At 46.3% G+C, this 27,543-nt stretch overlaps 6 protein-coding genes across 6 annotated transcripts; 3 read left to right on the top strand and 3 right to left on the bottom strand.

Moving 5' to 3' along the window:
* Positions 1–5,493: 5,493 nt before the first annotated feature.
* PADG_02932 (uncharacterized protein) lies at positions 5,494–6,477 on the bottom strand (the record flags this gene model as incomplete). Its single annotated transcript, XM_010760356.1, has 3 exons — positions 5,494–5,561; positions 5,645–5,913; positions 5,999–6,477. The coding sequence occupies 3 exons, from the start codon at positions 6,475–6,477 to the stop codon at positions 5,494–5,496; spliced, it is 816 nt and encodes a 271-aa protein (XP_010758658.1).
* Positions 6,478–10,182: 3,705 nt separating this feature from the next.
* Positions 10,183–13,062, bottom strand: PADG_02931 (uncharacterized protein; the record flags this gene model as incomplete). The annotated part of the gene is made up of 4 exons (XM_010759897.1): positions 10,183–11,099; positions 11,175–12,689; positions 12,792–12,885; positions 12,961–13,062. 4 exons carry the CDS (start codon positions 13,060–13,062, stop codon positions 10,183–10,185), a joined length of 2,628 nt encoding a protein of 875 aa, XP_010758199.1.
* A 1,455-nt stretch (positions 13,063–14,517) lies between these two features.
* On the top strand, positions 14,518–16,162 carry PADG_02929 (serine/threonine protein kinase; the record flags this gene model as incomplete). The annotated part of the gene is made up of 5 exons (XM_010759896.1): positions 14,518–14,522; positions 14,572–14,670; positions 15,211–15,482; positions 15,533–15,750; positions 15,800–16,162. 5 exons carry the CDS (start codon positions 14,518–14,520, stop codon positions 16,160–16,162), a joined length of 957 nt encoding a protein of 318 aa, XP_010758198.1.
* A 1,436-nt stretch (positions 16,163–17,598) lies between these two features.
* Positions 17,599–20,414, bottom strand: PADG_02928 (uncharacterized protein; the record flags this gene model as incomplete). Its single annotated transcript, XM_010759895.1, has 2 exons — positions 17,599–17,812; positions 18,139–20,414. 2 exons carry the CDS (start codon positions 20,412–20,414, stop codon positions 17,599–17,601), a joined length of 2,490 nt encoding a protein of 829 aa, XP_010758197.1.
* A 4,865-nt stretch (positions 20,415–25,279) lies between these two features.
* PADG_02927 (uncharacterized protein) lies at positions 25,280–25,675 on the top strand (the record flags this gene model as incomplete). The annotated part of the gene is made up of 1 exon (XM_010760355.1): positions 25,280–25,675. One exon carries the CDS (start codon positions 25,280–25,282, stop codon positions 25,673–25,675), a length of 396 nt encoding a protein of 131 aa, XP_010758657.1.
* A 757-nt stretch (positions 25,676–26,432) lies between these two features.
* Positions 26,433–27,520, top strand: PADG_02926 (uncharacterized protein; the record flags this gene model as incomplete). Its single annotated transcript, XM_010759894.1, has 6 exons — positions 26,433–26,641; positions 26,721–26,793; positions 26,846–26,881; positions 26,932–27,050; positions 27,112–27,168; positions 27,220–27,520. The coding sequence occupies 6 exons, from the start codon at positions 26,433–26,435 to the stop codon at positions 27,518–27,520; spliced, it is 795 nt and encodes a 264-aa protein (XP_010758196.1).
* Positions 27,521–27,543: the final 23 nt, after the last annotated feature.

The raw sequence follows: 27,543 nt of genomic DNA, 5'->3' as shown, positions 1-27,543 counted from the left end.
TTTCAGCCTCGGGGGCAGGTAGCCGAGTTTATCGTGCTCCTGATATTCTGAAATTAGCATTTATTATTTGCGAAATGTTGGATTGCTTTGAGAGTCATCTGCTGAGGCGTCCTAAATGAGCATGTTGTCCAAAGTCAGACATGCAAAAAGAAGAGCGGGCGCCTCATCCCAGTCACACTTGCGCCATATCACGTGGTTTGTATATAATCCTTGAACGGCGCTGGCAAAAGGCGTATCAGTTAATTTTTTCTGGAACCACATGCATGCATGTATTGCTGCAAAACCCTGTCTGCTTGCGCTGCTTGCATTGAAGAGACGATTAGCGTCTGTCAGTGGCTGAGCAACCCCTGCCCCACATGTTCATGTTTCCCAACAATGATGGAACCGTTGAGTAGGACGGGGATCGGTATGTGGGAACACAATGACTGAACCGCGAAAGTCTGGCAAATAACCGGCCTCCTCTATGCAAGAAGACACCACGTTGCCAATTAGCAGCTGGGAGCGGCCGTTGGGTCTGGAGGCTTCCACGGTTTGAGGTGATACTCTCGATATGAATTCTCCCTTAGAGATGTGGAGCTTCAGCTGACAGAAACAACGGGCTTAACTTAGCCAAGGCGCCACCATAAAACGCCATGAAACCTTAATTCCGCAGAATCTTGCTAATCATTAATATATGAAAAATCACACACTTTGATATAACTCATTCTGAAAGGATTCAACATTTCTGCCATTACAATGTGGAGAATTCTGAGGACTGCTGGATTTCAGAAGACAAAGTTAACATAAAAACCTGGATTAACTAAGAAAATAATGCAGCAATGACTTCAATTCTGTCTTGAATATAAAGATTAAACTCTTGAAGATTGGAAATTAATTATTTGATCCAATAAAACCTCTATTATTCTTCTTCATTGAAGTGACAGATATCAAATATAATGAATCAAAGAGAAGGTCTTTGTACAAAGCTGTATTTGAGAAAAATGGAGGAGCTCTTCTAAGTTCATATTTTGAGGATATTTTTTTTTATGATAAGAAAGAGCTCTGTCATTGCTGGCTTTCTGAGACTGCTTTAGAAAAAACTGAAACTCTAAAGATTATTGATATCTTAAATGAGGAATTAGAGCCAGTTATAAAAGAGAAATGAGAAATAGGGAATGGGATGAGATGGCTGAATCTTCATCAATTCCACAGCATAAAATCTACATGGAAATGAAAACAGAAAACAGATAAGCATTCTTGTGGCAGTGGTGGTGATATAAATTGATATTGATATCAAATCAAAATCCTCATTCTAAACCTCTTTCTCTTTGCTAAAGAGCGTGAAAAAGAACACCCAGGCACAATTGTTTAAAAAGAATAAAGCTCCTTCTCATGACCATTACATTCAATACTGAATTTATAATATATACAATGTCTGTTGAATGCTTTGATGTGGTAATTCCTCTGATCTTAACCCAATTGAACCCTGCTGGCCATGGATGAAGTGAAGAACTACCTGTAAGGGGCCACCAAAGAGCCAGGCAGAAGCTATTAAGGTATGGGAGCAGCGCTGGAAGAATCTATCTCAGGAGGCAATACAGGCACGGATTGAGCGGATCCCTATTACACTGGGTCGGCCGAAACCAATCCAGGAACATTGCCTTATGAAAAGTGCATAGCACGGAAAAGGCCCTACATATACACGATCTTTTGCTCCGCTTCAAAGACTCGAACGGCCATATTGCTTGAATCATCTCTGGGCTTGACTACTTCAAAATGTTGGGCATGAATGTATCTGATGTACGCCAAATCTCCAGTGGACATGGCTATGTTTTATCCAATGCCCTGAGATGCCCATATGTGGTTGTCCTGATCGAAGGCTTGCACTTTGCTGATTAAAACAAAGCATATAACTATAAACTTGGTCTCCAATCATACTTCTGGCCAAGTCTTCTTGCACCTGAGTATTTTTTTGCAGTGCTATGCTCGTCTATAATCTATAGATTTATGCGCTCTTGGTATGATATCAGGCCGGCCTCTAAGGCAGTGTCGACAGTTCAAGCACGGCAAACTTTCGCCCACTGAAACTGAATCCCAGCTTTTACTGTCTACTTTGAAATCCCAAAGATAGCGCAGAAGGAATTCCGCAGCCCACCCAACAACTTGAGGTTGCAGTCTTACCACAGCCAATTTACACCAGCTCACATCATTTCATTAACAGGAGGAAAATGAGTATGTAGCATTCCCCCCCACCAGAGCTAACACAGTCCAGGTTTGACCCACCCGATATATATATCTACATATATTCCCAAAGAAGCGGCCACATCTAAGCTATGGGTGCCCCGCAAGTTTGAACCGTAGTGCAAGTTCACCGCATCATGCATCGCTGGCTCGACTTGATCATTGGCGGACTTTATATGTTGACAAAATCAAACTCATTTCCAAGAACTCCTTGGTTCCGGACAATCACTGACCACTGATCTTTCCTACCCTTCACAGGATGGCTCGATGAATTAAATTGCCGCCGAGGACCGAAACTGAATGATTACTTGAGTGAGCTAAGTCTTGGTGGAATATAACGTATTCTCAGCTGGCGAAATCCGATGTCTCTCTGACACGCGCGGTGAACTCAAAGCTGGTGGCTTTGATATGGAGGAGATTGAGATGTTCTTTGGTATCAAAATGTAGCGGAAATCCTCCAACTGCCTGCTGTTAATTGGTAGAACCAAATCTCTTACTTGGGGACTCGCGCACCACGGCCACAAATGTCAAACCAACTTCCACCCCACGATCTCTCCCGCACACCTCTCCCGACCACCCTCCAACGTCGCCAATTCCGTACCACATCTATTGGCCCTACGAACCCTCAAGCACCTCGTCAGCAAGTGTCAAAAGTTCACGGGCCTCATACGTGCCAGGACTATTGACAGATGTTCTATCTTCAGAACCACAACCAAGGCCAGCGCATCTCGCATCTTGCACGTTGATCATCCCAGCGTCCATGCCCCCGCCACATCCCCGCCATTTTAAATGGCCCTGACTCCCCTCCCCTCGCAAAGAGGATGCCCTTCACTATCAAGAAATATGAAAGATCAACATCCCTTCCAAACCAAGTAGACGCACCTAAGTGAATCTTATCCATTGATGCAGCGCTGCAGTCGCACGTGCTGAGTGATGTTGTTTGCAGTTTTAATGGTGGTGTAAGATGGTCAGCAAGATTGGCACTGATGGGCAGGATGAGCGCCAGACATGAACCTTGGAATCCATAGTTCAATTCCTCCTAAGGTAGGGATGGGATAGAGCATTCATGTTTAGATGACTGAATGAATGGGGTTAGATCATTGCAGAAGATCTGAAGCACTGTGATGGTTCCAAAGCCAATGACTGCTGGCGAAGCCCTATCAGTAAGAAGCAATACAGTTATTGCAAAATGGCAGACATAACTAACCGTGCCACGAGCACGGTTAATAGTTAACTAATGTAATCCACCCCTGAACGAGCATCCCCATTAAGTCTCTGACTGAGAGTGGAATGAGACAACCTCAAAAAGACATGCAGCCTCAGAAATTGATGATATTTCTTACTTTTTAATAGCATTTATTGAGAGCTCAAGTCTTTCCTTCATCTATGCGGAGTTTCTAGACTTCTTATTGCGAATTGGTGGAATAATTGGGCGTTGAGGTGGATGAGAAGTTTAATTAGAAGATATTTTGAATTGGCTGCTCGCTCGGTGGGGATGCTCCAATTGTCTTAAGTAAACTATGATGATCTTGCCCGCTCCTACACGACGTCATCAACTTCAAGGTAACTAGATAAAATACATGCTTCGCGAATACCTAACCTAGACCTATATGTCTTACCCTTTCTTCCCTCCCCATATTCCTTCAATAACAGAACGCAGATGTACGTATATATCTCCTTGGAAAACAGTACTTCTACCGGTAAACAATAAGCTCAGTTACTACGTTAACAAAGAAACAGGGGGAGTTGGGAGATTCTTTTCAAAAACTAGACATAAAATACCACAAACCACCCCCCCCCCCTATTTTACCCGTGCCACAAACAAATCCAAGGGGCAAACGCAGAACAAAGGGGTAGAGTTATGGAAGCAATAAGAAGAAATGCATCAATACAAAAAAGTTTTTTTCACCTATTGTTTTACTTTCTGTGTACTCTGCTGCTTGCTGCTGGCATTGATTAACTGTCCACACATACACATGGATATATGTATGTAGATGTATGTTTACACATAAACTAAGACTCTCATTTTCCTCCGTCCTTTACATAAAGTGAAAAAAAAAAAAAAAATTAATTAATCCGCCTCATCTTAAATCTCCCCCAGTCACAAAGGAATCAATATATCTATCTATACAAGCCACTAGTCTAAGAACCCAACCAACCCAGTACAGCGCAGGGCAGTATAACTAACGCAGAAGACACAGTCACGGTTCAGAATAGAATAGAACAGAAATACAAACCCCCAATCAACACGCCTACAAAAGTAGCCACGCCCATCTCAATCAAAAAATAAGATAAAAAGAATATCCGCTGCCCTTGAAGATCCCTAATTGACATGGACCCAAGAGAACGAAAGGAGAGGATCAAACGGTACAACAACATGCAGTTGAAGTAAACTGGTAGCACTGGTACCAGCACAAACAGAAATTGGGTCTTACGTCAACTGAGTGCGTACCATGGTAGATGGCTCCATTTAACTTTCTCTCGACCAAACAAGACCCCATACAACTAAAATAAAAAGCTTATTTATTCTTTAAACAACTGAACGGAGAATCATCCGAGCTTGGTAGGATTGATTTTTTTTAAAAAAAAATAAATAAATAAAATAAAATAAAGATATAGTATTGAGTTAAGGTAGTTGAGGTAGTTGAGAATAGAAACAAAAAGATATAGTTAAGAGAAGAATACATGGCGACTGGGCTTAGATCGGGTTAAATAAAAAAGTACAGAGAATATCTTTATTTATAATGAAAAAGATAATAAAAGAATACACAGCTAAATGAAAAACACCACTTTTCATCACAAAAAACCTTCTCTACCCCCTTTTCTCAAACCCCTTGCTTCTCTCTTTTCCTCCTTCATCATCCCATATTCGTTTCCTCTTGTCACGTCCATTCAATTCCACGTGACAAGCTTTAGTATCTACTTTGAGAAGTGGAATTGACGCTGAAGGAAAGGGAGCGGAAAAGAGGGAAAATGCAAATGCAACAAAGGCAAGAAGAGAAAAGGAAAAAAAAGGGACAAGGAGAGATAAAAAAATCAACCAAAAAAAAAAGAACGACTACCACCAAATCATAAGAAGTGAAGAAGATGAAGACGAAGGGAGGGGGAAATGATAAAATATGAAACAAACATATAAGGAAACACCAAACAAAGAGAGCTCAAGGCCCAGGCCCTCACACTTAACCAAATGGCCTCTTCCCCTGCATCCAACCCCTTTCCATCTTCATGGAAAAAAAAAAACCCCTCCCATGAAAACCATGCAGACTATCATATCTAGGCAACAGCCATTGCGGCACCGGCTGGTCTCGCGACGTTCGAAGCGTATCTGCCAGCGAAGTTGCCTATAATTACCAGTTGTGTATTAGCACACATTCCATCCGACCCATCCATCAAATCATCAATCAAACAAAAAATCAAAACCTACCAGGAGGACTATAGTTGCAAACGGTATTCCAGCCCAGGTAGTTAGAGCACTTGACAGTAGCGCAGCCGACGGAGGTAGTTGACTTCCAGACGATCTGGGTGAAGTGGCCCCAGTCGCTGAAGTGGGTCATGTCTGGGTTGTCCTCGCCGTAGAGGTTGGCGAACAGATCGGCCTCGTTGTTGTACATAAGGTTGGTGATCATTTTGCCGATATTTTCACGATCGATGCCGTAGCCGATGTTTTGGCCGTAGCTTTCGTCGCCGATGGAGCTGGATTATTTTTTAAAAAATAAATGTTAACCAAAGGGTTATGGTAAAGGGGTGGAAACGTTACGAGGGTTATGATTTGACTTACACATCATGCTCAAACACGCAGCGATTGGCAAGAGTAAGCGCGTAACTCTCCATATTATCGGACCATGTAAGGCTGGGGGCGGAGTGGTTTGCACGGTGGATGTTGTGATGTTTGAGGACCAAGCTCTTGTAGTCTGTTCCATACGAAGGGGTAGGAGGGGTGGACGGTTTGGGATTCGCAACAGGGGGAGGTTCTTGCTCGTATGATGGTTGCGGTTGCGGTTGCGGTTGCGGTTGCGGTTGCGGTTGCGGTTTCGGCTGCGGCTGCGGTTCGGGCTTTGTGTATTTGGGCTTCTGGTTTTTGGGGTCTGGCTGGACGGCAGCAGTGTCAGGGTTCGGGGCAGGGGTTGGCTGGTTGCCCGCGATCACGTATTTGGTGACGGTGACAACGGTGAGGTCTGTAGCGTAGGCTCTTCGTTGGATTGGGTTGGCGATGCTGGCGGAGACCAAGATGGCGTTGAGGATGATGGAGCAACGCATGATTGCTGTTGGGATTGGGGGTATGGTGTTTTGAAATGAGGGTTATCAACCAGGACAATCAAATCAGACAGATCTTTCTTTTTTCTCCTTTCTTCTTCTTTTCCTTCTTGCGATCACGCACAGGTCAACTGCGGGTGATGGTATAGGTAATAAAAAAATTTTCTTGTTTTTTTTTAAAAAAAAAAAAAAAAGTCGACGTGATATGATCTACTCTTCCGCAGGAAGAGAATAACAGATCTGATCCAGACAGACAGACACAGGTGAAAGAGTGTATATTTTATTTTTCGTTTTTGCCAGCGGGCGACGGCGTAGTTCGTAGCTGCAGGGAGCACTGGGGCAAAACGAGAGACTGTTCAAGCAACAAAGAAGAGCCAATACACGACGCAGATGGAGCACCCTTCAAGGAGTGGGGAAAAGTGCAACACTTTGGCTGTGTATTGAGTATTGAGAAAAGAAGGGTTGCTTGAGTGGAAAGAAGCCGAAGCCCGCGAAGAACCAGAAAGGAGGGCGACTGGAGGATATAAAGGCGCTGCAGCACGGAGCGAAGGAGAAGCTGAGCGAAGAGAAGGAAAAGGGGGTTAATATAGGCAGCCGCTGCTGGGGGAGGCGGTCGGCCCTGGGAAATGAGCGCCAAGGGTGTGTGTGTGTGTGTGTGTGTGTGTGTGTGTGTGTGTGTATGTGTATGTGTATGTGACGCCGGGGTTGGCTCCCCCCGAGGCGGGAGAGTGGACAGGACGCCGCCTGGTGATAGGCTGTGCCTGGCTCGGGGCGTGAAACGGGTTTTAGCCGGATGCTGGACTTGGTGATAAGCTCTGTTCTTCATCCCAGTCGATATCCATATCCATATCCATGGGAAGCGGGAGATGAAGAACTCCACACTCGTGGTCATCCCATATACCTTACTATCTCACTCTCTCTGCTGCTCCATCCATCATTAGCCTGTACTCACTCTCTCTCACTCTCTCACTCTCTCTCACTCTCACACATACACACACACACACACACACACACTCACACACACACACACTCTCTCTCTCTCTCTCTCTCCCAGTGGCACAGTCCATCAGGGGAATCTGCCCAAACACCTGCTCTTGCCAAGTCTGTGCCTGTCCTGCCTGGTCCTGCCTAGTCTGTCGTCCGTCGCAAGCCCGGTTGCAGGATCACGCCTTCCTCATTGGCCAGCGCTGGAAATGAGAAGTCGAGGAAGGAACTGTGTTTTTAGCGGCTAGTATCGCCCATTACACGATACATACCATACGGTTGAACCAACTTGGCCAGTGCAATGTAGCATATGCAGTACAGGTAGGCAAGCAGGTATATGGCGCCCAAGGCACTTCTACAAGAGTCGATCAATAAAATTACCTGCAGGCGCAGTAATGCCTCAATACCCACATGTACACAAGGTCTGGAGAGTTGGTGCTTCTTGCAAGGCGTGGTGTCTTTTATGTCCTTGTACCGCACAGCACGCACCGGCCCTAGATCCAGCCCGGTATGGTTCGTTAAACCTGTTACGTCCCTTTTCCAGCCCGCCCGTTTCAGGTTTCAGGTACGCACCCCGACCTGTAGGTAGTGTGTGCGACCTTAGGCAACAAAACCTGGGCTAACTTGGGGGGAAGGGGGGGGGGGGGGGCTGCTGGGGGGTGGGCTGCTGGGGGGCTTCTGGGGAGGGGCGCTGCTGAACTGCTGGGCTGCTTGGGCTGCTGGGCTCAGCTTGGCCCGCTAAGAGCCCGCTAAAAGGCTCGTCCGTCAGGGAAAAGCAAAATCTCTCACTCATCCCGCCCGGTTTCGAAACGTCAGCAACACACACAAAACACACAACAAACAAACAAACAACCAAATGAGTTGCTGCCTCGTTGCCAACTCACCCTCCAGCATTTCCAACAACGGCGCCATCTTATATCATCGGGATGATCTCTTGATCTTGGGCCGCAGATCTACATTTCAACCTTTCTCGCCATCCGGACCCGAAACATATCTTCTGGACTTTTCGCCTGCTCGCCCGCTAGTCCCAAAGCCCGATCCCTGGAACACATCGAGAAACCCATCTTTAGAAAAAGCAAACGAAACAAAGGGTGAAGGCAAAAAATGAAAAAGAAATTTTGAAAAAAAAAATAAAAATAAAAATAAAAATAAAAATAAAAAATAAAAAATAAAAAAAAGTTAAGGCGTCACCCGGCATCTAACTCCAATTCTTACAAACCTCACATCCATATTCCACATCCATCTCCACAACCAACCCATGGCTGCTGTATGGCTGTGCATGGAACTGTTAAACTCGACACTGCAACTCAAGATTTCCGTTCCCTCCATTTCAAGCAACCACGTCACCACATCAAACCGCCGGAGAGAAAGGCAAAAGTCAGATCCATTAGATCGGATCAGGAATGCGGGTTGCAGGTACCAACCGGGTGTTGCATCGGGTCAGTCGGAGATTTGGTAGGTTTTTCTTTTGGGGGTAAAAATTGGGATTGGATTCAACTAGTAATAATGCCTTAGCGTTTTGTTGTTTTCCGGCAAGTAATCTTCCATCCATCCACCGTTTCTGTATCCCATAACTTCTACGTACATAGGTATGTATGTATGTATGTATGTGCTGGATGAGTTGGGTCGAGGTCTAATAATCGAGTCCACTTCCTTAAGTTACCGCAACGGCATGTTAATAAAATGGAGTTCTCCTGTCGAGGCGTCGATGCAATCAACGCATATCCACATTTTTTTTTGTCAACCTCTCCACTTTTGTCAAACTGCTCTCTGCTCGGGCTGTTTGCTGCAACATGTGGCTCCAGCCATCTAGCCGCCCTTTCTAATCTTCCATCACTCCTATCAACGGTTCTTCTTCTCTTTGGCTTTTCTTTTCGCCGTCTTTTTTTTCTTTTTTTCTTTTTTTCTTTTTTTTTTGGCTTTTTCGCCGTCTTTTTGGCCATTGCTATTCGTCCATTCGCAATTCGAATTGGGCTTTTTAATTTTGTTTTGCTCTGCGTTTTGTCCTTTTTCTGATTGCTCGTTTCAAGCTTCTCTCCGCGTTTCATGTAACTTTTCTTCTTGTTCCCCCTTCTCGTTTCAATCCAACACATCATCGTGGGCATGGGCATGGCCCGTCCGTAGCTAACTCTGGCATAGTAAACTTAACCTTGTGGAATATTCATCTCGTCTTCTAAGTTACCTGTACGATATTTAACTGCATGGACATGGATTGCATCCAGCACTTCCCTGCTTCTGTCGTTTTCCATCATGTTTTTAACATTCCTCTCCTATTTGCCCTAAACACAAGCCTATACATTCTCTCCTCTCCTCCTCTCTTCTACTTCGGCTCTGCTCCATTGGGTGGAGGAGTGGAGGAGAGCTGGTGAGCCGGCCGGGAAAGGAAGAGAGCACCATCCACATATGTACAAATCCCGACGTGAAACATAAATCAAGAAACATAAGTCAAGACACAGGGCTTGTTTCCAACCTGCTCAGATCTCAAATGGAACCAGATATCTTACATGAAACATCGCGATATGCTTGTCATGCGCACCAGTCATAAGTAAACCGTTCATAGCATGCTGAACATGGTCACCAGAGTATCAACTCGTAAAAATGAAATGCCACAATCATGCCCCGTTGCAACAATAAAAAAGAACCCATATACTTAACAAAATGAAGAAAAGTAGAACGGAACAAAAAAAAAACCATTTTAAAACCCTCCAAACCCAACCCCCCCCATCACACATCAACAACCCGACACGCCCCCGCCTCGCAAATAAGCAAGTAATTCTTTCCAGGCCGTATGTCTCTCAGCAACGCATTCCGCCTCCGCAGCCACTGCGACTTTTCCACGCTAGCATCAACATCACCGCCACCACCAACACGCACATCGATGACTGAAAGAGCAACTGCAGCCGTCGATGCAGCCGTCCCTGCCTCCACGCGCAACTTCTGAATGACCAATTCTCGAGATGAGGGGATTGTTGATGACGGTAATGATGATGATGAAGAAGATGAAGAAGAAGATGATGATGATGGAATTGGCGTTGGTGCAGCAGCAACTTCATCATCATCATCATCATCAACCCCTTCCATCTTCGTGTCCTCTGCGACAGCTTCGCCTTCACCTTGACTCACGACTGAAGAGAGAGAAGCATCACCATCATCCTGACCGACAACTCCCACGATCCCGCGGACACCCATCTCCAGTCCAACGATAGCATCTAGCATGCCCACGAAGAGGAATGGGTGCTGCATGATCTCCACCGCGAAGGCGTTGACGGTTTCGCGGGCGAGGCGTTTGTAGCTTTTGGTGGTGGCGGTGGTGGCATTGTCTTCGTCTACGTCTCCGCCATCGAGGAGGGCAGAGAGACGGAGGAGATTGCGGGCTATCACCCCGTTGGGGGACGGGGTTGCAGCGTCTGTGCCGGGTTTGAGGCGGAGGAGAGGGGGTGGAAGTGTTGGCGTGTTAGGGCTTGTTGGTGTTGAGAAGTCGGAGGATGAGGGTGAGTAGAAGAGGGTTGAGGGGGTGGTGTAATAGCCTAATGAGGGGGGTAGGGTGGCGGTTTGAGTGGTTGCTTGGTCGGGATTTGTGCTCATGCTCGTGCTGGTGCTGGTGTTTGGAGCCACGGCGAGGAAGTGCTTGTTCAGGTATTCTAGTTTTAAAGGGGGCCGTTAGATGATCAATTCGACAAGAGGGGGTGAGAATAAGAGCGTCCTGGGTAACTTACGTTGTAATTGCTCTGCAAACTGTAGATGGCTATCATCAAATGTTGCTTCGTAGAGATTGATGAGTCCAGAAATAAGATATGCATAATCGTCAGCGAAACCCGGTGTATCCCCCCGCACACCACCACGGTATATACGCCAAAGTTGCCCAGTCTGCTCGTCAAACAGGTTGTGTTTGATGAACCTCACTGCTTCCTCCGCGGCCCGTCTGAATTGGTACGCCTTATCCCTATCAAGATTTTCCAGAACAACACTACATTTGGCCAGCGCGCCAATAGCAAGTCCATTCCACGCGACGATAATCTTATCATCCAAGTCCGGACGGACCCGTTTGCTTTCTCGGTATTCACGCAGTTTCTCGCGGGATCCCTTGATGATGCGAACAACCTCATCCTCGCCCAATCCGAATTCCTTCGCAAGTTTGCTGGGAGTAACCTGGATACTAAGCACGTTTTGATTTATGAATTCATCATGCGGATCATTTATTCGCGAGACGTTGCCATCTGCTAGGACACCCCAATGGCGAGCGCAGACGTCCGCATCCCGTTGACCGAGAATCTGCTTCAGCTCTTTAAGTGTCCATACGTAAAAGGCCCCCTCCCTTTTCTCCGTGTCGTTGGGGCTGGGCCGACTGTCAGCGTCTTCCGATGAGTGAAAGCCGCCCGTTGGTGACAACATCGGAGGACTGGTAATATACGTTGCGATGTCATACATGGCGCCCAACAGCTCCGGGTCGTATGCAGAGTCGAATGCATCCACATATACATCCAGCAGCTGGGCTTGGTCGTAAAGCATTTTCTCAAAATGAGGCAAACTCCAGTCTGCTGTGACGCTATACCGCGCAAACCCATGGCCGATCTGGTCGTGGATGCCGCCCCGCGACATGGCGATAAGCGTTTTGACAGCTATTTCTATTGCGCGACTACATTCCTCATATCCTACTATGTCAGCTACGGCACCAGGGTACCGGCTAAGGTGGACCAGGAAGCTCAAGTTAACGGGAGTCGGAAATTTTGGCGCCTCTGAAAACCCCCCATTCACCGCGTCATAACGTGAAGCAAAATGCTGATATGCCTCTTCCAACAGTTCGATTTCTAAGTCCTCCTCTGCTTCGACATCTGATTGTTTCGAATGGGTGCCTTCTTCGGCAAATTCCCGAAGCTGCTTCGTAATATCCTTTGCGCTCTCGCGACATCTCAATTGCTGCGTGTGCCATACATCTCTTAACTTTTCCAAAATGTCGACAAAGGTAATTTGACCCTCTCCTCCAAGTGTTGGGAGTGCATTAGAATGTGGGCCAGGCCAGTACGAGCCCCCAAACACAGGTTCCAGATCAGGCGTGAGGAAGACGTTCAAAGGCCACCCACCAGAGCCTGTTGTTGCTTGTACATAATTCATATACACCTCATCAATATCTGGCCTCTCTTCTCGGTCTAGTTTTATAGGGATAAACGATTTGTTCAATATCGCTGCAATCTCGGGGGACATGAAAGACTCCTTTTCCATAACATGACACCCTATAAATACAGTTTAGTTGTGTCCACGTAGCTAGCCGGGCATTAGAATAATTTAAAAAAAAAATAATGGTTACACACAGTGACATGCAGAATATCCAATACTTAAAAAAATGAGCCGGTTGAGCTTCTTGGCTAGGGCAATTGCTTCCGAATCCCACAATTGCCAGGCAACTGGGTTATTCATGTGGCCAAGTACCTAGAACAGGGGCATGTTATCAGTACTGGATCAGAGCGCTTAGGATCTTATTTGCCAGAGGTGAATGATATTTACATATGGTGATTTGCTCTGATAAAGGCGATTGACGAGCTCTGGGCCTGTCGATGCAGCTCCCCTCTCCGTCTGTGATGAATGCCTCTCCGATAATGAAGCCATGTCGACCGAGCCAAGTGCCCCACAGTCACATTCAAAGGAGAGTGTTCCAATCTCACAAAGTCAAGTGCTAACGGATCGCAGGTATACTGTCGGTCATGGACAATACTTCCGTCCCGAGATATAGGTACTTTTGATCTAGGACTCTCGTTAGTTGTTTAATTGCTGAAGCCATGGGGAACCTGGAGAAACAAGGCGCGGAAAGAGAGGGGATCAAACAAAGGTTCTATAACTATCTTTACTTTACTGTTCATAACAGTGCCACCAAAGAGGGCGAATTGGGCTGGGGGGTGTTGTAGGTACGCAATACTCCAATCCTAAGTACATCAGTGCGACCGAGATGAGGGAAGATAAACCATGGAGAGTGACGGGTGCTGACATCATGTGTCACGTGCTATTTAGGGCAACCCAAGCTGCCATGTGGGAACCAAGCGGGACTCTGGCCCCCAAGGATGGAAAGTTAGTTAACTAGTTATTCCAATTACGGAGCTAGTTAGATAATTTACAAAAGTTAAATGGAAATAGGTTCTTCTAGCGCCTTGCAGACCCTATTGTTACAACTGGGGTTTCTCTATTTACTCATCAATGGCAATTGAGGAAGGAAAAGGGAAAAAAATAAAAGTGGTCAGCCCACCCAACTACTAACAGGCCGGTTAGTGGCTTGAACGCGCTCGATACCTCGGTGGGTGCGTGCGGCTTAGCGCTGCAGATGCCATCACCAACCAAATCTACATACCCGAGACTGGGACCGATGTTTGTTAGGGCGCTCGAGCCTACTCTGCTGTGCCACTCGCCCCCTTCTAAGTCTCGCAGAGGCCGCACTGTGTTAGGCGGTGTCGAGATATCAACCAATGAACCTCCCGCCAAGGCTGGAGCCTAGTCGAACTGCTGAATGTAATCAAGCAAACAACCATAAAATTGATTACGATGCTAGAATCTGAGTCGATATCACCAGCAGTTCAGGCACCAAGTCTTCCTGGGCATAGAGAGGAGTTTCTGTGAACGTGAGGATCGTTCTAAGCTCAGCATGAGTCTCTCTCCTGATTGATGAGTTTTTTTTTTTTTTAATATGCCACTAGAGATGGAGCAAAAAGTATTGAATGCCATTCTCTATATCAGACCAGTGTTGCGGCGCTTATTCCTACCGTGTCTTATAAGCATAAATAGACCCAGGCTCCAGGCAAGAGATGTTGACTTCTACCACTTCATTTGACTATCTTACTCAATAATCCTTCACAACAGCATTCTCCTTGAATTGTGTCTTTTACAGTCTAGCCACCATGTACCAGAGCCTGCCAAGCCATCAAGAATATCACTACCTCTACTGGGAAAACAAATCGCCGTCACATATGTCACGAAGACTGACACTTGGGAGCGCGCCTTTCTTTCCCAGAGCATCCAAAATGAGTTGCTGGAAAGTTCAAAGACACTCTGAAGCCTGAGACCATCAGAGTGGCCATGAAGTAAGTCCTGTGTAACCATCTGTTGTCTCTTCGCTTACACCTTATCTAGGGAGGCTGAGCATCTGAGCCAAAACAATCCCGTGAGGCATTTCACCGCCTTCGAGCTCGACAAGGATGAAAATGTTGTTGCAACAAAGCACTACTATAAGTGAAGAACAGCAACAGCGCTGGGAATTGTTCATGGCATATTGGATGGTCTTGGGATCGCTAGAAATATAAAAATTGCAAATATGATTTAAGTGGATACGTCAAGTTCAGATGAAAAATTTCACAGTAACACCAAGTATCTGATATTTTGAACCACGAGAATTATTGAAAGTCACGTGACGATGATGGATAAGTCTAAAAAAGGGGAGAAAACGCAACAATCCTGCAAGCCAACCAATCCGCTCTAACTCCAATATAAACAGTCAACATCATACACATCGCCTACGTATCAACTTTGCTCAATATGTTCTTTGTCAAAAAAAAAAAAAAAAAAAAAAAAAAAAAAAAAAACTTAGTCTCACAAATTTTGGGGTGAATATGGCACCTCCATCCAGTGAAATTGGTCGGTGCTGCTGGATGTCGCTATCTCTTCAAACAACTGATTCAGGAAAAGACCACATCTTGATCGCGTTTGGTTGGCAACGTGCGAGCATACCCACCCCATCAGGTAGTGTAGCTTGGTGAACTGACAGCGCTCCAGGTCTGGACAAGACAAATTCATTTTGAAGGACATCCCCAAGACCATTTTCTCAAACTTTAATGAGGACATACGCCCGCGGCTTCGTGAAAGCCCATTTCTACGGTTACCACATGACACAATACCGGATCAGCGGATATTCGTGTACAAGTACATGGATGATGACTTCCTGAGCCTTGTTCAAAAGCAAATATCCATGCAAGCCAGGAAGCAGATTTTAAAAGCCAGTTTGCAAGGGATTGCCGAGCTTCACAGCCATGATAATGTCCATTTAGGTGAAGTAAGCACTCTTCAGTCTCATAGTGTAAGACTAATTTGGTTCCAGATATCAAACCCGACAATATCATGATCAATTACCGTGATACTGGTAAAGAGACAATTGTGGAGCAGGTTCAGGTCATCGATCTCGAAAACGCAGCTTATCTCCCTAAAGGGAGGTGCATCAAAGGGATGTTAGCCGGCAATGATAGCTGGCGTAGCCCAGAGGGCCACTTTAAAGGCGAGTTTAGCAAGCCTTCTGACATCATCTCCTTCGCAGCCGTGGTACGTTGCACTTCTTGTGATTAGACTCTTATCTAGCTAACTGACTCAGTGCATCTATGCTATGCTCGGACAAGTCATCCTTGGAGCCGATGAGGATTTGCAGAAACATGAATCGCAGGGCGCATTCCCTCATGTCATTCTCCTGCAACGTCAGGTTTCTTTTTTTGGGGACCGAGAAGGATTGAACGGGCTCATGAAACACGTTGGTGACGAGGAGGTCAACCGCCAGGTCCTTGGATTTCTCTGGGATGATCGGGTGGCAGACTATCATTCCTACAAGCCATTTTCAGATTGGCCGAATGTCAATGACGACAAGTTCAAGGATGTTATCCATCGGATGACAAAACTTGGATCCTCAAAAACCGGCAACAGCGCGCGAAATGTTGGAGCACCCCTGGTTTGCTGGTGGTGATCTTTATTAAGTGTCCTGAATATATACCTATGGAGAGCTGTGGGTTGTCCCTGGAAAGATAAGGACACTGCCAATCAAGACTACCCTCACCTGCCCTACCAAGTGCCGTTAATTAACGGCTAGGAGAGACCACCTTATGGTCGATCATGATATCACTTTCATGTACATGGATCAGCATTACGGTCCGGTGCTAGTAGAGTCCAGCTGACATATCAAAGGCTATTCACATCTCTTCTCCGAGTTCCTTTCCTGTTTGCCCTTTTTCTCTTTTGGATTTCTTAACCCCTCTCCAGCTGCGCATGAAGTCCAAATGAACAACTTTTGCCCCAACCTTGTGACTCCTCCTAGGCAATGGGTCAACAATTTTCCGGTTAGCCTTTTTTTTGGGATTGCTTACCTCAGCATGCTCAACCTCTACTCGATATACGAAGTTGCTACACGCGCTGAAACACTGCGCAAAAAAAATGAATAGATTGTCTCGAGATTAAAGCTCTGCCAGATCTGGAGTCCTTGGATGTTCAAGAATAACTGTATGTTTGATTTCGGAGTGCTAAGGCCCTCAAAGTCTATTAGAAGGCTCTTGAAGAGTCCCAACCAATCATGATTGGAATCCTATCACGCCTCGTCTTACTCTTACTTCCTTGGCGACCTACTTACAACGCATTGGGTAAAAGGCTCTGAATAAAGTAGAGGATTTGTTGCATAGAGGGGATTTAGTGATTTTTTGTATCGGGTGAATATTCACGGAACACCCAAACCTTCCAAGCGCATGTCGACTGATTTGTTTTTTTACGTTTCAACATCGAAACTGCCGTCAAAAAAACGTTGCGAAAAGGTGTGTGTGCATGTGACTTGCGCAAAGAGAAGAGCAATAAATTTCTGCTACTCTGTTTCCACTAGTAATGACGTACTCTCCCGAGGTTGGGCAACAATATTTACCATGGGAACAACTGGAAACACTCTTTGTCTTTGCGCAAGTCGTTTTACCACGTTATTGAATGGCCGTTAAATAATACATTCTACTCGACTTCCTACCAGTTCTGCACATCGCGACCGATAACCAGCGGCTTCGACGTGGGTATCCCATCGCCAATGTTAATGGACTTTGTCATGACTCTCCAGCCTCACGTTGCAAATTCATTGATCTCATTACTTGTCTCAAGTCGGTTGCAAAGTTACTGTCCTTGAGAGAGACGGCAAAGGGAAGGAGAAGTTTAGGCAGCTTGTTAGCGTGCCTAATGAGCAGGGACTGGTCGAATCCGGTACTAAACTGTACGTCACCGACGGGAAAGTGAAGGAAGAGTAACGTAGTATAACAACGGCACAACTAGCATTCTTGGTATATAGCTTGATTTGTATTTTAACTCCTCCGTCTAAGCCAAGAGTCAGATTGATAATAGCCCCATCCCTTGTGAGTATCATTGACACACATTCCGTTACACGCATTCCTCCAATCTGCGTATAGGACTTTCAGTGATTGCATCATGTATCTCAGGACCAAATACATTAGCGATGGCCTCATCCGAGATTCCTTTCAAAGTAGCTTCGGAATTAGGTATGATCAGAGTGACATCGTTTAGGACAGCGTGCTGAAATTGATCCGCCTGTTTCACTTTGGCGTTGAACAGAGCCGTCGCAAGCCATTCCACGCTACATTGGCTGATTTCAAGACTCATAAGACAGTCAACCGTTCCTACCCAGATAGGAAAGACCGCTGTCACAGCAGCTTTCAATTCGTTCTGGACTGTAACTCTTCTGATTGCGGGACCCAGGAGGCGATTGATGGTATTTCAGAAAGGGAACGGCGACTCATGATTGATGCAGCCGACGCTAGCACCATCAAGCGCAGGGAAACAAACAGATCAAGCAATCAGGGACTGGCACTGGAAGATAGAGGAGGTGTGAGCAGAGTTGCGTACAACACCCTCCAATATTGACAACAGCAAAGCACACAATGGCAGGGACACTATCAAGACTTGAGATATGTATTCAAGGACCACACCATCGCCTTCAGCTCTCTCTCAAATTTAGCGTCAAGCTGCTTATGTCTCACATCCAGCTTTGTTTCTCCACCCATACTTTCGACCCCCCTCTTTCTCTTCTGGTTCGGTGATGTGTTTCCTAAAGGCGCTCTTTCAGGGCGAAGAATCTCTGCTCTTTCAAAATCAATTACCAGCACATTCTGACCTTCCACACTCCAAAACATATTTCTTGTTTCCGCATCATGGTGTAGTACACCCAGCGCATGAATGGCCTGCAATGCCTCAGATGCAGCAGACACAATTTGAACATCTGCAACATCACATTTTAAGACTTCAGTGCCTGCGTGGGCGAGAAGTAAAAAGTGGGGAATGTCTGTAATTCCGTCGTAGAACATGGGCCGCTTAGACACATCGATTGTGCCAAGACATACAGGGATATGCACACCTTGGATTGGCTGCAACTGGTTGTAGAGCGCTTTTTCATGCCTGAGGTAGCGGCCAAACTCCGGAGGAAAACCTTTTCCTACAAGAGTGTACCCGTATTGAAAAAGAGTGACTTCAAACAGTGCACCACGAGCACCGTGTCTATGCAGCGATTCGCAACCCAGAGGCTGGGTCCAAGGATCTACTATTTCTTGTAGTATCTGTGCCATGAGAAGAGAGAGGAAAGTGGGGTGGTCGATCTTATGGACTTCTGTTCCATGCTCTTTGGCATTTGGACAGGCCCTATCCAGCGGGCCACCATTCAAGAGACCTAGCAAGCATTTTTGCGTGCAATATCGCCGAGTTCCATCCTTACAAACCGGGCCCTTGTAGGATGATACACGGTTAGGAGGCGGAGGTATCACAACCATGACATCCGCAGGACGGCGAGGTCTTTGGCTAGGAGAATCAGGGTCAGACTTGCTATCGTCCCCACTGCTCTTCTGCGATAAAGATGTTGGTTTGCAGGTTGACCGGGCGGCCTTCGATCGGGTGCGGACAGGGCTATTCCTGACAAAGATCTGAGCACTTTTCAGTGGCCTGTAAGGTGTTGGAGGCTTCTCGTCCTTTTCCGGCGTTGGCAAATATAAATCTTCCTCTGTAACCACCCACGTATTCAACTGACTCGCGGCCCAGTCTTTCCATTTTTGATCATGAGGGGTAGTCCTTATTGCTCGAAGTGCAAACGCAAGAACCTGCCCAACTGCTGTCATATGTAACCTGTTGTCATCATCTTCGGCCTCTCCAGTAAATCCAGTTTCCTTGCCCACATCTTGCTCGGGGACTGAAAGATAATAATATACCGTCCCTGGTTCATCGGCTTTGAAGTGAAGGAAAATAAATGCTTCGCCAGTGCTCACATACCCGTATTCAACACCGGCTTTGATCATGTAAGAGAACGCCTGGGTGATGACTGCAGCGACCAAACGACGATGCCGAACTTCCTCTGTCTCATCATGATGTCGCTCGACTATCCCAGCAAGCTCCATTTCTTGAAGTCCGTTTTGAATAATTGCCAGTGGGAGCTTGTGTGGTGGCTTGAGTTCACCAATCAAGGCAGGAATTTTGACATTCTCACCTTTATTGTAAATGCAAAACTCATCTGCCAGAGGTCGGGCGGAAGTTGGAGGGTGGGTAGGTGTTGCAGTCCCTCCAGTTCCTTTCCGGAGCTTTGATGGACGCGCCACAACTCCCTCATCCTCCTCACTGTTGGTAAGTGTATTTGCGTGGTTTTCAAAGGTGATTTGTCCCTGAAGCCCAAATAACTGTCGGAGTTGCTCATTCTCAAAGAAGACCTCTATTACCGACCCTACGGGCGCTGTGATGGCATCCCGTTGAAAATAGCGAAGGTCGATTTCTGAGTGAATGTTTTTTCTTGTTTTCTTTCCCATAGCCATAATTGCATGTAAGGAGTCAAATTTGCGCTGCATAATGAAACCCTCATTCTCATCATTCAGCAACGGGGCCCATATTTTCGTCTGTGCATCGGCAAACGGAAGCCATTCGCGGATGCGATGAGGACAAAGTTTACCATCAGCATTGTCAGCATTCCCTTTGGTTGAATGGTCGGGTTTGCCAGGGACAAGACCCCCAAAGAGATAAGTGTGGCAGGCATCAAGATATTCAAAGAGTGTTAAGGGCCGTATTTGTTCTTCTAATGCCCGTTGAGCCTGCTCCGCTTCCCGTTGAGCCTGCTCCGCTTCCCGTTGAGCCTGCTCCGCTTCTTGCCGACGTCGCTTCTCATCCTCCAAAAGCTGGCGCAGCCTCTGAATCTCGTCGTCGGCCATTATACATGGCAGGCAAAGGTATTCAGTGCAATAAGCAATAAGCAAAGTAATAAAGCAGAAGATGTTCGTGAGGTTGTTAACTCAAGAGGGGAAGAACATCAGGTATTAGTAATCACTACACTTGAGCCTCACACATGTCCAGATTCCAACGCTTTTACAGTTTGGAATTGTTTGGCTAGGAAAAATGTTTTTCCAGGTGGCTTACTCTAGACGAAGGAGGATAAAAAAGGGAGAAAAGAAACTCTTGTTCATTCAACTAGACATTAAACTGAATCGCTGCAGCCGGAGGATTCATCCATTGACAGTTCAGTGGTCCATGAAAGTTAGTTAATTTATCACACTCTATTTCAATTCTGGGAATTTACAGAGTCATCCGTGATCTTACAGCGTGATGCCACCATTGAATCTCTATTCCTAAAAGAAGTGGAACTTTCCGGATGTTGTGATATAGATTTCTAAAGCACTTTGCAGCAAAAGTATATCTCTCTTTAAGTAATGGACAAACACAATCGCACCTCCGATCATCCATTTTTGGATCCTAATCCTAGATCATCTGCTCATAGAAACTGTTCCAACAAATCGATGGGTAGAAGCAGTAAAGCTCAAGTTCGTTTACAAATGCACCTGAAGTGCGAGCTCTATTTGCACCTCACGATTCTCCGCTGCTTCTCCGAGCATTCCCAGCCCGGCCCCATTCAAAACCAAATTCCTCGAAAATTAAACGCGCCTCAGATCATTGACCATGCGCCGCTTGTGTTCTGTTCTCCATATAGGGCTTGTGCAGGCGAAGGCCATGCAAAACCATCGAAGGTATCTTTACAGAAGGTAGAACACAGACGGTTGAGTTTTGTCATATGGAATGTACAGTTAAACAAGTGTAATTGAGGGATTGAATCTATCTATCTAAAGGGAGGTAATTCCATCTGCATTGACCCTCAGTTTTGTGTAATGGAGGACGAGCTGTGGGACGGAAGCATTTTGACCCAGAATGGATATAATGTACAATAATTTCATTAGGCAAAGTGGGTTCTAGCGCAAGTTTCGCTACGATAAAGGGGTTCATATGCTTTCGTTATATTAAGATCATCGAACATGAATCACAGACAACTGCTTTGAGTATTGCTATCACTGATTGAGCTACGGTATAAAATCAGCCAAGGCGGATCTTGCGAGTAGAGTGTAAGGTGAGCTAGATAGTTCGGGCAGGAGATGTCAAGCGGACCATCATCTCATAGGCCCAGCAAGCACTGCTGGGAACAGTAAGGGTGGCTTTTGATCTTTGGTGGTTCAGCAGCATGGTCTATCCGATTCACATCGCTGCCTCCGCCGGATTGTCCTTTCTACCCGATTGTCGATCCGGGTTAGAGCGAGCTCGAGCGTTTACGGTTCGTCCACGGCGTGCGGATGGCGACAACGGAGATGGAGACGGAGACATTGAGGGGGAAGTGACAGTAATGCCCAAGAACCGCGGGTCGGATCAAAGGGTTGAAGTGACTGAAATGATGGAAAAGATTGAAAGGTGTGAAGAAGGTCAGGTGGATTTAAGAGATCGGCTCGATGTCATAACCAAGGCAAACTTTGACTCCACACATGTCCAAGAAAACAAGCTGTCACATGATGAAAGATTGCTATGTCAGCAATTTTCCCCACCCGCTAACGTAATCCACAAGCGAGCGGGCCACCCAAGCGAGCGGGCCACCAAATTCAAAATCCTTCTACTTTAACTACTCAACCACTTGAACGCGTGATTATGCCACCAATTCGCAAAAAAAAAGCAAGAGACTCTATAGAGATAGAGGGAAGACTTGAACTCGCGATATCTGCTATTAAAAAGCAAGAAATAACCTCAATTCGTGAAGCTGCACGTCATTTCAATGTGTCACGTACAACTCTAGGTTATCGACTGAGCGGTCGACCTGCACGGGTGAATTTACGCGCAAATTCAATCAAATTGACTGAAGCTGAAGAGAATCTGCTAGTTGAATGGGTGCTAGATCTAGCTAAACGAGGATTACCCCCCCGGCCGGCGTTTGTTGAGAATATGGCTAATCATCTTCTTACCCTTCGCTCTACACCAACCACACCCTCCCACGTTGGCAAGAACTGGGTGTCAAACCTGATTACACGCCGTACGGAGCTTCAATGCCGCTATTCCAGACGCTGTAACCATGAACGAGCAAAATGTGAGGATAGGAAGGTTATTCAGGAGTGGTTTAAGATTCTAGGGGATACAATTGCTGAGCATGGGATCCTGGCTGAGGATATCTACAACTTTGATGAGACTGGATTTGCAATGGGCCTCTGCGCAACAACTAAGGTCATTACCAGTGCTGAGCGCTACGGCCGGGCAAAGCTTCTACAGGCTGGAAATCGTGAATGGGTCACCACGATCGAGTCAGTCAACGCGTCAGGATGGGCCCTACCCCCCTACATTATCCTTAAGGGTCAGAATCTACAGGAAGGCTGGTTCGATGGGCTTCCAGATGGCTGGAGACTTGATGTTAGCTCTAATGGCTGGACCACAGATGAGATAGGAATCAGATGGCTTACTAGGCTGTTTATTCCAGCTGTAAATCCACGCAGGGTTGGCACTCATCTACTTCTTATCCTGGACGGGCACGGCAGCCATCTTACCCCTGAATTTGACCATATCTGCAAGGAGAATAGGATTATTCCATTGTGCATGCCTGCACATTCATCCCATCTCTTGCAGCCTCTAGATGTGAGCGTTTTTGCGGTGTTAAAGCGGGCCTATGGGGGTCTGGTTGAACAGCGAATGCGGCTTGGATTCAACACCATCAAGAAGGGAGACTTCCTAGATGCCTATCCTGCAGCCCGCGCAGAGGCCTTCAAGTCTCAGAATATTCAAAGTGGCTTTATAGCTACTGGAATAACCCCATTTGATCCAGATCAAGTTCTTCAACAACTCAACATTCAGCTCCGAACCCCTACCCCCCCAGCCAGCCAATCTAGCAACTCAGGGTCATCCTGGATCCTACAAACACCTAGCAACCCGCGTCAGTTGCATAGACAGGTGAATAAGGTCAAGAATCTCATGGGGGAGAGGCTTGAGAGCTCACCTCAGGGCTTGGTGGAAGGATTTGACCAAATTATCAAGGCCTGCGAATACGGGATGGTCAGTGCCACCATTATGAAGAAGCAATACCAGGATATATTCAATGCCAATGAGAAAGAGAAGCAAAAACGCAAGAGATCTAATCGCAGAATTACACGCGAAGGAGGCCTAACTAGGGAAGAGGCTCAGAATCTTATTATTCCACCTGTTGAGCCTGCTGAACAGCCCGTCATTCAACCCCCTGATCCTGCTGCTCCAGAGCCAGCACCATGTTCACGGGCGCCACCAACATGTTCAAACTGCCATATTGTAGGGCATACAAGAAGAAGCTGCCCTAGTCCTATTGTACTATAATTTAATTTAATTAGGGGTTGTTGAGTGTGAGTATTTTGGGTTAAAATCTACTTAATTACTATACGGTGATTTTGGTGGCCCGCTCGCTTGGGTGGCCCGCTCGCTTGTGGATTACGTTAACTATTTACCGATATGATATTTTTGCACCGTTCTGGAGCAAATACTGATGTTCATCAAGACGGATAAGCTAGGAGGAGAGCTTTGCACCCCATATCTGGTGCTGTTAAGTTTCTAGAAACTCGAGAGTTTTTCCCGGTGAGACCCGATACGCATTAAGGCTTCATAAGCCAAGGTAGTGTTTATTCTCTTGAAAATACATATATTCAGGCTAACCTAACCATGCCAAACAGATCCATATATGCTACTGCACATTTTTCGACAAGTCATTTTGTTATAATGCCTACATTGACAGAGTGCCATCAAATTTCAGAAGGGGGAAACGAAAAACTCAAGAAGTTACAAGATGCCATTTGACTGGCAAAGCAGTTGTTGAGATGACTGAGACCAATGGGAATGTGAAATATGCGAATGAAAGCCTCAATGATTATGTTGTTCCTCTTTTAAAGGAACTGAAGCTCGGCGTAAGTGAGAATCTTTCTAAACCACACACCAATCGAATGCCCCGCTTCAAACACTTCGGCTACACTGCATGGCGAATTTCCACGCGTATACCCATCGCCAACAAAACCGGCCCTGAATACATTATCCCGATGAACAAAATATCTGGCGACCCGTGTCTGCTTCCCGGTGGGTCCCTAGATCCCGGGACATATATATACCATGACGGAACTGGCGAGCTTCTTCCAACACTGGTGTGTCTCTTTGTCGGTCGTCCACGGTAGGGCTGAGATCGGAAGTATTAACGTCAATATTCATCGGGTATGAGGGCAGTTGGCTTGACACTGGTAATGCTGTGCCAGTAGAATTTGGCAGTCAGCATTGAAATTGGGTAGATCCTCCGTTTGCACATAGCGTGACTGATTGAGATGTGATTGACTGTATATTTACCAAAGTCCCTATTTGCATGTATCCCGTTTTGCATATACATAGAAGGGTCGAAAGGGGGAGTTGGATGCTCCAAAACATCAACATTAGGATCGAAAGAGCCAGCTGGATATTCCACTCCTCCAGCCTGAGAGTTTTAGGCTGGTCCTGCAAGCCAATTCAAAGATTACTTGCAGAAGCCAGGTCATGTCACATCTCCAAGAATAAATCCTACATTACAATTTTCAACCCGTGAGGAAAGCCTGTCCGCCAGACTAAGACTCCGTGGCATCTTGTCAAAGGCACAAGTCGTCGGTCGCTCAAAAGTAACTCCCTGGAAGAGGGGCGGAAGGAAGAAGTTTACAATGACATGTGCAGTTTCTTAAACGCGCAGTCAGCGTATGCGAAAACAGAAAGGCCGTATCGCCGTGGTTAAAACAACCGCGAGAAAATGCGAGCCATACAGCAGGACGGCGCGAGGCAAAACAACCAAGTATCACTCTCCGGCCTCTTGAACGCGATCGAGGGCGTCCCATCATCGGACGGAAGAATCTTGGTCATGACCACAAACTGCCGAGATCAACTTGATGTGGCCCTTATCCGCCCGGGACGCGTGGAAATGGATGTGAAATTTACACTGGCGTCAAAGGAGCAAATAATATCGATTTTCCATCATATGTACGCCCACGAAGGCCGTACCAATCTTGCAGACATGGCTGCTGAGTTCGCCAATCAAGTTCCCGATTGCCAGTATAGCCCGGCGGATATCCAGAACTATCTATGGAAACATAGTGATCCTAATTGTGCTGTTATGGAAGCTCAAAAGCAATTCCCTACGAAGGAGTGAACTTTTGCGTCATTTCCTGCGCGATATTCATTGGTGGTTGGTGGCTTGACTTAGCTAGGAAATGGAACCTGGTGGATGCCACATAGCACATCTGTAGTGAGAAATTATTGAGATGGGCAAACACAGTTTAAATTTCATATGTATATGATATATTGATGCACAGTGATAAAATCCTGTGGCAGTCTATTAGGTCGTTGCTTGGCGGAAATGCTACCAGTGCATGAAAATGACTGGTACCGTACGTAAGCCAATTGATGGGCATGCAAATATTGGTTTAAGTTGGCGAAGAGCAATAGTTACATCAACGGAGGGCGTACTGTGCAAAACCATCGAGTTGGTATACCCGCGATGGTCACAGCAGAGGACATCATCAGCGCTCTAGAAGCAGGCCATTATTTCCAATCTGTTGTTGAAATAACGACGCTGGGGATGCATAACTACCCCACGACGGTGGTCTGTGTCTGAGTGGCACAACTGGGGGCGCCTTGTCGCCAGTATTCCGGTACAATTTTCACTCATTCTTTTCTAACTGATTGGATTATTAGCATTATGTGACCAAATTTGAGTTAACGGAGCCGCTAAGATTATTTTCCTCAGTTCCAAAATCTAGACCCGTTGTTGTTGTCGTCGCTCTCTATGAACAAACGATGTTTCCAGTGTTAAATTCCCCATAGTGTGGTATACATATAGGGGGAAGCCGTCCCCCGAACATGGACAGCATTGAAAGCCATGTTCATTGTCCCTCCCTTTCTTCGGTATGGCCGTCAAACTACCTAGTCGACCTAGGACAGCAGGAGAAATATTACCTTCCACGGACCATTCCCATGTGGTAGAGACGGAGAAAGACGAGGAAGAGGACGAAGAGGAAGAGGAGGAAGAGGCGGAGGCGGGCAGTACCAGTGACTACCACTCTGAATTGGGGGAAGAAGACTTAATTCCTCTCACACCAAGTGTCACCGATTATCTGTAAAGACCCTGTTTCACATCAGAAATGCTTATCCCAGCTAACAATCTCAGAGCTCTGGTAAGGGGAACTCAACAGCAGACATGGCCTACACAAGCTAATTAAGCAGCATGGCCGAACATATCATGCATTTTGTGAAGGGAAATACCATTTGGTGAGCGCTCTCCCTCTACAGTGGAGAATCATGTTTATTAACTTCTTGGTAGCCAAACGATGAGCTGGAGAAAGATAGGATGGACATGGTGAATGATTACACTTGACACTCATTGCATAAAATCTGACCAGGACACAGGTGCACCGGATATATGAACTGGCCTTGGGTGAACTATTTCTCGCTCCCATAAGTGATAACCCTCGGGATATTCTTGATATGGGAACGGGAACAGGTATCTGGGCAATAGAATGTGCTGAGTGCGTAAACCAGAAGCCGGTCCATGGATATTGCTTTGAGGCTGGCTAATCACCACTGCAGCAACTATCCCAGTGCGCTGGTTCGAGGAAATGATTTGAGCCCAATCCAACCTTTCTTGTAAGAAGTTTACCCACTACAGAATATACCCTGGCTTATGATTGATTCCAGTGTTCCATCAAATTGCGTTTTTGAGATTGACGACTTTGAGGAATGGGGATTGCCATATGAATTCGATTTCATGTCTTCACCCAGCACACCCTTACTCGCCCGCACTCACCCGCACTCACCCTCGCGTCGCGCGACCATCACTCTTGAAGCGGCAGCAACTCGGAGGCTCGACATGCGGTTGGGCACGTTGTATAGTGGCTTGAGTAAGGCCGAGCGGACGGGAAGCCCTATATTCCACTATGTTTCGTATGTGATAGGAAGTAATAGAATGAGGATATCTAGGAGGCAAGGATTACCTTGACTGCAAGAGAGACAATATATCGA

The sequence above is a fragment of the Paracoccidioides brasiliensis genome (assembly GCF_000150735.1).
Source record: "Paracoccidioides brasiliensis Pb18 unplaced genomic scaffold supercont2.3, whole genome shotgun sequence".
NCBI classification, from domain to species: domain Eukaryota; kingdom Fungi; phylum Ascomycota; class Eurotiomycetes; order Onygenales; family Ajellomycetaceae; genus Paracoccidioides; species Paracoccidioides brasiliensis.
The sequence above is the reverse complement of the archived record's forward strand: the minus strand, read 5'-3'. Positions and strand labels throughout refer to the sequence as shown.